The sequence below is a fragment of the Carya illinoinensis genome, chromosome 6 (genome assembly GCF_018687715.1).
Source record: "Carya illinoinensis cultivar Pawnee chromosome 6, C.illinoinensisPawnee_v1, whole genome shotgun sequence".
In the NCBI taxonomy this organism is placed as follows: Eukaryota; Viridiplantae; Streptophyta; class Magnoliopsida; order Fagales; family Juglandaceae; genus Carya; species Carya illinoinensis.
The window spans coordinates 31,733,433-31,745,195 of record NC_056757.1 but is presented as its reverse complement, the minus strand read 5'-3'; the positions used below and the strand labels follow the sequence as shown (position 1 = coordinate 31,745,195).

At 35.4% G+C, this 11,763-nt stretch overlaps 2 protein-coding genes across 4 annotated transcripts; one reads left to right on the top strand and one right to left on the bottom strand.

Annotated features, from left to right (window-relative positions):
• Positions 1–726: 726 nt before the first annotated feature.
• On the top strand, positions 727–6,020 carry LOC122313780 (V-type proton ATPase subunit B 1-like). Its single transcript, XM_043129003.1, has 16 exons — positions 727–876; positions 1,055–1,119; positions 1,356–1,411; positions 1,528–1,626; positions 1,916–1,975; positions 2,365–2,476; positions 2,557–2,765; positions 3,445–3,573; positions 3,698–3,835; positions 4,075–4,225; positions 4,312–4,394; positions 4,844–4,891; positions 5,000–5,053; positions 5,141–5,224; positions 5,338–5,558; positions 5,590–6,020. Exons 2-15 carry the CDS (start codon positions 1,062–1,064, stop codon positions 5,521–5,523), a joined length of 1,467 nt encoding a protein of 488 aa, XP_042984937.1. The 5' UTR covers positions 727–876; positions 1,055–1,061; the 3' UTR covers positions 5,524–5,558; positions 5,590–6,020.
• A 608-nt stretch (positions 6,021–6,628) lies between these two features.
• LOC122314448 (probable hexosyltransferase MUCI70) lies at positions 6,629–10,729 on the bottom strand. Of its 3 annotated transcripts, XM_043130062.1 has the most exons (8): positions 10,553–10,729; positions 10,350–10,458; positions 9,924–10,076; positions 9,301–9,384; positions 9,017–9,216; positions 7,943–8,358; positions 7,598–7,782; positions 6,629–7,227 (listed from the first exon to the last, which is right to left on the bottom strand). In XM_043130062.1, exons 2-8 carry the CDS (start codon positions 10,429–10,431, stop codon positions 6,854–6,856), a joined length of 1,494 nt encoding a protein of 497 aa, XP_042985996.1. In that variant the 5' UTR covers positions 10,432–10,458; positions 10,553–10,729; the 3' UTR covers positions 6,629–6,853. The 3 variants fall into 3 exon arrangements, with proteins under 3 accessions (XP_042985996.1, XP_042985997.1, XP_042985998.1); XM_043130063.1 differs by lacking the exon at positions 10,553–10,729 and having other exon boundaries at positions 10,271–10,395; XM_043130064.1 differs by lacking the exons at positions 10,350–10,458; positions 10,553–10,729 and having other exon boundaries at positions 9,301–9,417; positions 9,924–10,061.
• Positions 10,730–11,763: the final 1,034 nt, after the last annotated feature.

The window sequence follows — 11,763 nt, the reverse complement described above, 5'->3', positions numbered from 1 at the left end:
ATTTACTAAATTTTGTACCAGGGCTAGGTCTAGTTGTAGCTTATTGGATTTTCCAATCGGCTAGGTTTTTAAAAAATTATAAATTAAGAGAAATTCTATTTACAGTTTTTAAGTAAAAACTGCATGTGTAGACTATATACTAAATAAAAAAATATCATTTAAAAAAATATTTTTATAATTTTAAAGATAAAATTACATATAGTTACATTGCTGGCTCTATTTAAAGACGGTATAAAACATTGCTTATAAATTAAATTAATTTGAAAGAGTGGATATGATTAACTTAAATTATAAATGGAACTAGATTTAAGAAATCACACATATCACATTCTTGTTTTATTTTTATTTTAATAGAAATAAATATCTCACATTTTATATAATAAAAAAATAAAATAATAATTTAGCTTATATAATTTTTAATTAATAATTTATTTATTATGTACGGAAATAAAATTGCTAAATAAAAATAGACAATCATTGTCTGCCACGTCCCTACAAGGCAGCCAACGAAGAAACTCCATCTATGCCGTACACCGAACAAAAAACTCTCGTCCTTTTGTCTCTCCGATATTATTACCATAAAATAATTAGACGATTCATAAATTATTTTAAATTATATAATTCATATATTTTTCTAATCCGTTGGATCTCAGTTTATTTCTTCTCTCTCTCTTATTTCTTCTCTCTCTCTCTTTCTCTGTTTCGGATCGAAAAATAAAGGTATGCTACTGGTGTATCTTACTATCTTATATAGTCTGTGAAATTCCCAGATCGTCATTTTCTCCGATACAATCTTTAATTGTGTGGTCTCTGCGATCACAAACCTCTGGATATTTACAGCGTAGGAATTGGTGCGACCGATTTAATACCCATCCGGTGCGTGTTCATTTTCGTTTCCTTTCCATTTTACTGTGTTTTATCGGCTAGAAAATAGAGAATTGTAAATGATTTAGCTAGTCCAGATTGGTGTATCTTATATATAATATAGGAATTTCATCTAATCAGGGTGGCCAAAGTTTTGTTTTTTTTGACCTTTTTGTTGGGGTGATTGAAGCTCTGAAATGGGTGTACCGCCAAACAATCATGAAATGGAAGAGGGAACGCTGGAGATGGGCATGGGTGAGTTTTGCATTGATGTCATTGTTTTCTTTAACGTTCTGTATTTGGGGATGTGTTTAATTTGGGTATGAGATTTGATTTCAATGCGAGTGTCAAGCACAGCGGATATCCACTTTGAACTCAAAATCCATACTACTCATAGTAAATTGAATAAATTGGAAGACTAAGGAGAAAATGTAAGACTGATGGATCAGTTTTTATAAGTTTTTCCCTTTGTTTATTATTTTACATTGCAGAGTATAGAACTGTTTCTGGAGTTGCAGGACCTCTGGTTATCCTCGATAAAGTAAAGGTGGGGGTTTTGCTCTCTTGCCTCTCATCGCTTAGTATGTTGCCAAGAATTATCAATCAGGATTTCCCTTTTACTCATGTTTTCGTGATCAATCTATCCTCTGATAACCGTTTCAGGGACCTAAGTATCAAGAGATTGTCAATATTCGTCTGGGAGATGGAACCACCCGGCGAGGACAAGTCCTGGAAGTCGATGGAGAAAAAGCTGTTGTTCAGGTTATTTTTGTTTGGCTATCTATATTATTTGCTTCTCATGGTTATGATTTCCCCATAATCGACATTCTAGCATGATTTATAAAATTTGAGGAATTCCTTGTCTTTATTGTGGACTCATATGCTGCTTCTCAGTAGTATAGTTTATTCATGTCTCTAATTGCCCTACACTTAAAAGCATCCTTTTCCCCTTAAATCTCTTCTGGTATAATTAATTATCAAAAAAATCTCTTCTGGTATAATTGTTTATTGTTTTTTATATATACTTTGTTATCTGGTTGGCTTTGGCCAGGTTTTTGAAGGAACATCCGGAATTGACAACAAATACACAACCGTGCAATTTACAGGAGAGGTATTAAACTTTGTTCTTATTCTTCCCTTGTACTTTGAAGCATGTTTTGTCATAATTAATTGGGTTGTCCAGGCGCTGCAAGGTACACTTATCTGGTAAAAGTTTTCAAATCTAGAGTCATCTATCTGGTGAAGTGGCTTCATTAGAGGGGATACTAAAACACTGCAAAACCTTAGTTGGTCTATGTGCAGTAAGCTAGAGATCTCATTTGGTATTAGAAACTTCTGATGTCACTCTAGGTAAAAAGCAACAGGATCTCCCTGATATAACCTAGTGATGTATTAGCCCAGATTATAGATCACGGTTCTCAATTTTCCTTTGTAACCCTCTGATTCTGTGACTATTAGTTCAGTATTGCCTTCCTCATTCTCTCGCTGGACGTGTTGCAGGTTTTGAAAACTCCCGTGTCATTGGACATGCTTGGGCGCATATTTAATGGTTCTGGGAAACCCATTGATAATGGTCCCCCTATTTTGCCTGAGGCTTACTTGGACATATCCGGTGAGTTGTTGGGGTTAATGATAAGTATATGCTTTATATATAAATATTTGCATTGCTTCAATTTGTCACATCTTTTCTAGGGAGTTCTATCAATCCTAGTGAGAGAACCTATCCTGAGGAAATGATACAGACAGGGATTTCAACAATTGATGTCATGAATTCGATTGCTAGAGGACAAAAAATTCCTCTTTTCTCTGCTGCCGGTCTTCCCCATAATGAAATAGCTGCACAGATATGTCGACAGGCTGGTTTGGTCAAGCGATTGGAGAAGTCTGAAAATCTTCTTCAGGTAGAGGTCATTCTAATATTTTTTTTTTTTGGCTAGCGACGATTGCATATTAAGCTAATTAGATGACTGAAAGAAGGAGAACCACAAAAAGGGTTGCCCCATATCTTCTGATGACTCTGACGTTTTACTGATTTTTATATTAGACATACTTAAATGCATGGACAGCATAATTATAATTTGTAGATGAATCCAAGATCTTCGTAGAATGTCCTTGAGGAAGCGTTAGTTTTCATAAAGTATCCCCTTGTTTCCCCACTTTAGAGTTTAAATCCACAGGCACTAGCCACTCCCTGTTACTTGAAATATATATGGTCCTGGAATTATCTACCTTACTTTGAAATAGTAATCTACCTCTATTGTTGTAGATGACCCTCAATCTCCTTTTCTGTTAGATAAATTGCGGGAGTTGTTGTGAAATCTCTTAAAGAGTTGGAGAGGTCCATGGATGACTTGATGTCAAACTGCTTCAATTGTTGTATTTACCTCATTCTATTGCTTACTTGTGACCCAGTTGTTTCTTTTGCCTTTGAAATAAATGAGCTGGTTGTTTCCTGGATGGCCACTTCGTTTACAATGTCTCTTTTGTTCTTTATAATGTAATTTTTTTTTTGGGGGGGGGGGGGGGGGGTGGAATTCAAACTTCTAGGTGATTATCCTAACCTACTCAATGAATTTACAGGATGACGTAGAGGACAATTTTGCCATTGTATTTGCAGCTATGGGTGTAAATATGGAGACTGCACAGTTTTTCAAACGTGATTTTGAGGAAAATGGCTCGATGGAGAGGGTGACCCTCTTTCTGAACCTGGTACTTTTTAAATCTGCATTTGAATGATATCGTGACTACTTGTTTTCTCTAATGTGAGGATTTTTCTGTTATCCCTGTTTGAACGTCATACCTAAAACGTGTTCACTGATCTTCTCTTGGGCAGGCAAATGACCCCACAATTGAGCGTATTATCACTCCTCGTATTGCTCTTACTACTGCTGAATATTTGGCTTATGAATGTGGGAAGCATGTTCTTGTCATCCTTACAGATATGAGTTCTTATGCTGATGCTCTTCGTGAGGTAATATAAAAGATTTGTTAATTTGCACAAAAAAAGTCCGACTGTTTTGTAAAACCCTTTAGCATCTTTTTCCATGATAGCTCTGAGGTATTCAATATATATGCAAACTTTACATGGATTCCGGCTAGATTAGAAAGTCAAAGATTTTGTTTATCTGGATCTTTTGTGTACCATGTGAGATCTTTAAGAACTTCTTACAAAAATTTGCATGACTCAAATTACTGATTGCTACTGTGCAGGTGTCCGCTGCTCGTGAAGAAGTGCCAGGAAGGCGTGGCTATCCTGGATATATGTATACCGATTTGGCAACAATTTATGAGCGTGCTGGAAGAATTGAAGGGCGGAAAGGCTCCATAACACAAATTCCAATTTTAACCATGCCTAACGATGGTAATGCAATTTTGATCATCTTGCCTACTGTTCCTTCTTGCTTTAGTGATGGTCATTCTTGAACATTGATTGCTTTGTTTTGCCAGATATTACACATCCCACTCCAGATCTTACAGGATATATCACTGAAGGGCAGATATACATTGACAGGCAGTTGCAAAACAGACAGGTAGGGTTATAATAAAGCTTAAGGTTTTGAATTAGTGTTGTTGGGCACTGTAGTTTGATGATGGGAAATCATTTTCAGATAGATCTGGGTGTTTTTTTAAGCATGTTAATTTAGAGCTGTATGTGCATGGTGTCAACATGCATTGAACAAACTAAACCTTTATTTTAATCTCATCAATAAGAAAGTTTGTTTTTACTATCCTAGCATGCTTTTGGTGAATTTTTTTAGTGCAACTGGGTTTGAAGGAACTGGTTTGTCATTGAAAGCCATATGTAAAAAGTAGCTCCCATTTAATTGATCTCAAATATTAAAATCACCATTGTTGCACTTAGAAGCTAGCTCTCATGTTCGTTTCTGAGGCCAGTATAGGTGTTAGGAGTGATATTGATTGGCTATGTGGGCCTCTAAATGATTCTGAAACTAAATATTGATCTGTTTGAATTGAGCAGATATATCCACCAATTAATGTTCTCCCCTCCCTGTCTCGTCTGATGAAGGTAAGAAGAATCTTTAAATTGTTTGGACTTTCAGTATATTAAAGGGGTGGAATCTTAGAAATTTACTAATTTGGGCGAGTGTTCTAATGTATTATGGATTTTCTGCAGAGTGCTATTGGTGAGGGGATGACACGCAAGGACCATGCTGATGTATCCAATCAGGTCTGCTTGGTTAATTTATAAATTCAGTGATGTCTCACTTAAGCCATCTAACCTTCCTTTTACACGCATTGCTTGATTTATTTTTAGCTATATGCAAACTATGCAATTGGGAAGGATGTCCAAGCAATGAAAGCTGTGGTTGGAGAAGAAGCACTTTCTTCTGAGGACCTGGTCTGTTACCTCTTTTCTTTCTCATGAAGATTTTCTTTTTTGTTCCATCATTATGTAAAATAGATCATGCAAAGGAATGAAAGAAACTAATGAGATTTATATTTATAAAACAGCTGTATTTGGAGTTCTTGGACAAGTTTGAGAGGAAATTTGTCACCCAAGGAGCCTATGACACACGTAATATCTTCCAGTCGCTAGATTTGGCATGGACTCTTCTTCGCATTTTCCCCCGCGAGCTTCTCCACCGTATCCCTGCAAAGGTCCTTGACCTGTACTACAGCCGAGATGCATCTAATTGACAGAGGAAACAAGCAATATCTCTTCCCCCGCCACCACCCCCCCCCCCCCCCCCCCCCCCCCCCGCGCGCGCTTAATCATCACCACATGAGCTTGGCGGTTTGTTTATTTATTTCCCTTTCCTTCCTGGGTTGCGCATCTCTCTTATATACAGCACAACAAATAAAGGTTTTGGTCCAAGTCAAGTCCCACCTATTCCAAGCCCTTTGGCTAGTCAAAATGACAATCTATTCTTTTAGTGAGGCACTTCAAATCTTGTAATCCCCATGTTTTTTTCTTCTTTTTGTTTTTGTTAGTTCGGATCCTATCTGTGTTATGGCTGTTGCACTCTCTCCTTTGATGAGATGTGAGGAACAATCCTGCTTTTAGGATAGATGATGCCCTGTCAGATATGCTGCTTGTTCTATGTCATGCTTTAATCTTTTATGTTATATTCTCGTATCTTCATACACTCAAGACTACGTATAATATGTGATCGTGGTAATGCTTAAGGTATCAATGCTTCTCTCTATTTAATTTTTGAGAAATGATACACCCATAACTACTTGTATAATTATGTTTTAAAAAGAGTATTTATGTAAAAATATGTTATTTTTACAAGTTATTTTACAAAATTATCCCTTGTTCTAAACGGAATTGTGTAATGGATTGGAAAAAATGATTGTATCTGAACCATTTTTCGTAATTCTTATATTCAATTTTGTGCAACAAATCAAATATTTCACAATCTTGCATTGTTCTTCTTTTGGAGGAAGGATGGTTGCTTAAGTTATCTAAATTATTTCCTTTCTGACTTAAGAAAATATTATATTCACTTGTGTAATATTTATAATTGTATAAAAGGGTGCACAGAATTCATTATGATGGCATTCAAGAGGCTTATTTATACACAAGAACATGCTGAACATTGTTTTCAAACTTCACTCTAAGAGGTTTCCAATTTAGGATAATGAGATGAGATGAGATGATTTTAGATAAAAGTTAAAAGTTGAATAAAATATTATTTTTTAATATCATTATCATTTTAGAATTTGAAAAAGTTAATTTGTTTATTATATTTTGTATGAGAATTTAAAAAAATTATAATAATAAGATGAAACACTTTCATTATCCAAACAGCCTAACTTCTTAATAACAACCTACAAAATTAATCAACACAGAGAATTTATCCCTTTTTTCCCCTGCACTCCTAAAATACAATACAAACTTTATCTAGGGCCTCAGCATTCTTTCTAACGAAGCAGGGCTGAGATAATGAACATAACGTATACTAATTTATGGAGAAGTCTACAAAGAAGCCAAGAGAAATGGCCAATCATATAAAATTGAACCTTAGCCAGCTTTTGATGTTCTTGCTACAGGTGGCAGGACAACCGAGTCGAGGTTACCAGGATAAGGAGTCCACAATCCTAAACCTCCCCTACTTTCTTTCATTCTGCTACCTTTCCCATCAAGCTCAGTGATATTCTTCACCCATTCAACAGCTGAAGAATGCTCCCTCGTGTGTGGGTGCAGCACAAACAGCGAGTAGTACTCACAATTCGGAAACATAAAGAACTTGAACAAACCCCCTAACCTATATACAACATAGCCAAAGCTCAGTTGGTCTCTTGGTGTGAAGAGGTCGACCTCATTGAACCACAAGCAGCTAAATAAGTTACTCATTGCAGTGTGCTCCCGTATGATGATGGCTCCCTCCGGCACATCTGCAATGCACAACTCTATTAATATTATGAAATAACAAATGTATCATGCATCTTTCAACTAAGTAAATGCAGTTTTTTCACAAGTTACCAATGCAGAGCACCTTTTTTTTTTTTCACTATATGAATTTCATTTATTTTCTCTTCGTGTGAGCGGAACTCCTTCAACACAGAAGATTCTACACTGAATGAACTGTACTGTGGAAATTGAATATCTTTCGACAATAAATGCTTGTTCACCAATTGAAGTGTTTATGACGCATGCACTCTTGTATTAACAACTTTTAATCCATCTTTTAGGTTTCAATTCCCCCCCCCGGCTTTTTGAGGCCTGAACATCAGTTAATGAACTAATTCCTTATTTCCATCTTACCACTAATGGTTTTTCCTCCCGGACTCCATGAACCCATTCCTTCATAGCGGTAGATTTTCATGTGGAGATCAATAAGAGGTCGGGCATATCGCTTTCTCCGCTTGTTTGCATCAGCTTCCTCATATATACTACGGTGATGCTTGTGCTGAGCAATGGCAAATGAATATTTCCCCCGCCATAAGTATCTGAAAACCAATAATTCCTTTAAAAGAAGTTTCTCCATGATAGCAGAAAGAGAGTGAAAAATAACAAAAATCTCAATATGGAAGTAAGGTTAATGGAATAGAAAAGCAGTCCCTCGACAAGTTTCAAGACACATATATACATACGAAAACGTTAAGGTACCTTTCCATTATTAGCAATGGATCAACAATCAGTTCCATTTTGCCATCAATCCAAATGCTGTACTGAGCTTGAGGGAACAACCTATGGAGTAAGATTTTTGGGATTTTCCCGTTCCTTCTGGGCTCATCGTAAGGTGGATGCTTCAGTAAGACAAGACGCCAGATGCCCACCCATTTCCCCCCACGATCATCTTCTTTGATGGTAACATTTTCCTTTATGAATTTGAGGGAAATCTCATCAACAACCATAAGAAAACAGAAGAGCTTCCTAGAACGTAGGCTTATATTTGAAGGCTGTTGAGGTATATCATATCCATCAAAAATGCCAGATGCAACCACAAACCTACACTTCTTGACATATTTGATATCTGAAGGAGCCATTTCAGCACCACTTTTACGGATAAATCCACAGTGCACCTGAAGGACCAGTACATAATAACATTTACAATTGTACCCCATAATTTTTTTTTGATAAGTAAATGGTAGTATTAATGATAATAGACAGAGTCCAAGTATACAAGAAGGTATACAAGTGGAGCACCTATCTAGATTTAGCTATTAGATACAAGGAAATCATGAAAACTTAAGCCATTAAAGTTTATTGCTATGGCCCAAAAGCATAAAGTACAGAAAAATAAAGACCGAAGCTCCTCTAAAGACCGCTCCTTATCTTCAAATGTCCGCTCATTACGTTCCTGCCATAAGCACCACATAATGCAGATAGGAACCATCTTCCACACTGCCTTGATTTGAGGGACCCCGCCCGGAATTGACCAGCTGGCCAAAAGCTCAACCACTGTTGCCGGCATTACCCAGTTTAACTCTATGCGACTGAACACATTTGTACCCCATAATTATTGCCATTTTAGGGAATAATATATGTTATTTGAATTGAGAAAAATCCAATGTTTCATTGTCAAGAAAGGAATAAGCAATTGAACTAACTTCATCATGATGGTTAGGAGGAAGAGTACTAGCAATACAACAAGAGAAAAAAGTAACACAATACTATAACTCATAATAGTAATTGCTATAGGTCACACAATATTGAAAGTAATAAAAGATTTAGTTTTACCTTCATGGCTGGATTTAGCTTGAAACTCTCCTCTCTCTGTGACCAGCTCTGATGTCCTCCAAATAGTGGAGATGTCTGCGATCCATTTTTCAAAAGCTCGTCCTCCATCGCATACGACAAATCTTTGACAATCCTGTCAGGAGTTCTCCCCTTTGGAATAACAATTTCATCAGGGTCCTCAGAAAGTGGAATTGGACAGCCTGATTAATATGAGCATACCAATTTAAATTATGTAACTAAGCAAAGATCGACAAATCAAAGAAGAGATGTTGCCATCATCTTACGGTGTTGGGACTGGAGAGGTTCTGGTACATTAATGCCCATGCTGTTTAACACCGTGAACACTTTGCTATCTTTGTTACATATAGCTGCATGTCAAGCAAAATGCCATCATATCATCACTGACCATTTTTTGATCAGTACATGATATTGTCACAGACCATTAAAAAGGATATCTACAACAAAACAATTTGAATCGTACAGATCCTCGAAAGATTGAGAAGTTTTCATGAATGACAAGTACAATGCCCCACCCTCCAAACTCCCAAAAATATCAGCAAGTCTTGGTTTAACTTCTTTTCAAATAATTTATGCAACTTTTGGTTTCCGTATAAATTTAGGGAGATGAAAGGGAACTGTTTCAAAACCTATGAGTTAATTGAAGTTAAGCTATTCATTCAGCCACACTTTACAACATGTCTCGTGAAAGGTCAACAAAGGGCGCCCCCTCCCTGAACTGTCTACGCTTTTGAAATGCAAAAATAAATAAATTGATTCAAATTTACGATACCATCATCATCTTCCATATCTACAGGATCTGAATCGAGCTTAAGGAGCACAAGAAGAAATTGGAACGGAAAAAGTAACCGATACATAATCCCAAGGAAAGATTCAAATCTGCAAATACCTGAAAAGAAGGAAACTGAAGAATGGCAAGACCATACATGAAACAACAACGCACTAAGAATTAGCAGCATCCACAAGATGCCTCCTACGAGAACCAATCGAATAAACCCCTTCTTCCACACAATCATCATGGGGTACTCTTGGGGCGACCTTCCTGTAATAAAAAATTATTAAAAAAAAAAACCCTTCAGAATCTGCACCACCACCGCCATAATAACCTACTCATATTTATTTTAGGAAACCAAATATACGCCTACCTCTATGTAATGACAAAGTACCAGTTCTACACCCAAAACCCACATAACAGAACAAGTTAACTTTGCATTTTCATAAAGAATCTACACATACTCGTTCGATTTTTGTGCTCCAAGAACGATTTTAGTCTCATAATGAGGAATGCGGAATTGTAACATTTTAGCTTCCTCACCTTTGGGACGCGGGTTTTGAGGAGCCCAATCTCCTTTGCGGATTAACCGAAAGGATACTGACCGCTGAGCTTCTTCATCCATGATTTTACTCACCAAAACTGCTCATCACTACGCCCAAAAAATAATTATGAAAAATTATAAATAAAGCATACTGACCAGCATTGCATTTGTTTCTTACAAGCAATATGATTCGAAATCTTACACAAAATTTAATATAAGAAGGTGGAGACTTCAGGGCTGCAAATTTTAGGACTCGAAATTCGAAAACTGACGGGAAGAATTTTGAGGGGCAACGGTGGAAATAAGAAGAATGCAAAAAAGTGCCCATATCTGGGAAACCATAGAAAAGAATTTGTTCGAAGCTTTAAACAACAAAATTCCGAACAAATGTATTCACTTTTTCTTTGAAAATTAAATTATTGATAACTGCTATAATAAATTTATGAATTGATGTGATTTTATAAAATTTATTATATTTATTTTATAATAAAAATAATTTTATAATTTGACATATCACATCAAATCACAATAATTTAAAATTTATTTTTATGTAATTTTTTTATAACTAAAATATTTTTCTTTAATTATACATATTTTTTTCTTTGAGAGGAATCATAATTTAACTATCTAAATTTTGTCATGTTTAATCTTTATTATGTACCAATTATTTAAATAAAAGATCAATTAAAACATATCAAATCAAGAAGTATAATTAAAATACAAAATAATATTTTTACTCGGCATTAACAATTGAGACCTCTTCAAATTTAATTAGGCAACCTTTCATGATAGTTTAGTCCCTTAATTATAGTTTGCTTTAGCTAACAAATTTTTAGTACATATCATGCAGAACAACTATTGATATAGGATTTAGGATTAGTTTGATTATGCAAAATCAAACTATTTTATCTCCCGCCTTCTTATCAACCATTTCATAATTGTTTCAGAGAAGATGACGAAAGGCATAAAGAAAGATCTTGATTCTCCTTAAAATCATTATCTCATATAATCATTATAACTTTTTCAATGTTTCATACAAAATATAATAAATAATTTTTTTTTTCAAATTCTAAAACAAAACTAATATGAAAATAATATTTTATTTAACTTTTAACAAAATATTTCATCTCATATAATTTAAACTATATAACTAAATGAGTCCCTTTTGAAAACTAATGTGAAGAGAATGTGTTTGATTTAAAAGTCTAATGCATTGTTTTTGATACCGCACTATACCGGTTGGTACGGCCAGTACATTTCGTATCGGTCACTAGTCTGGTACATGTATGGTACCTGTTTCGTACCGGTCGGTATTTCGGCCTTTTTTTTTTTTCATTTTTTCACATTGTAATCTCATTTTTTGACCCCAATTCAGATCAGACTATTTATAATTTATATATACATATGTATTCA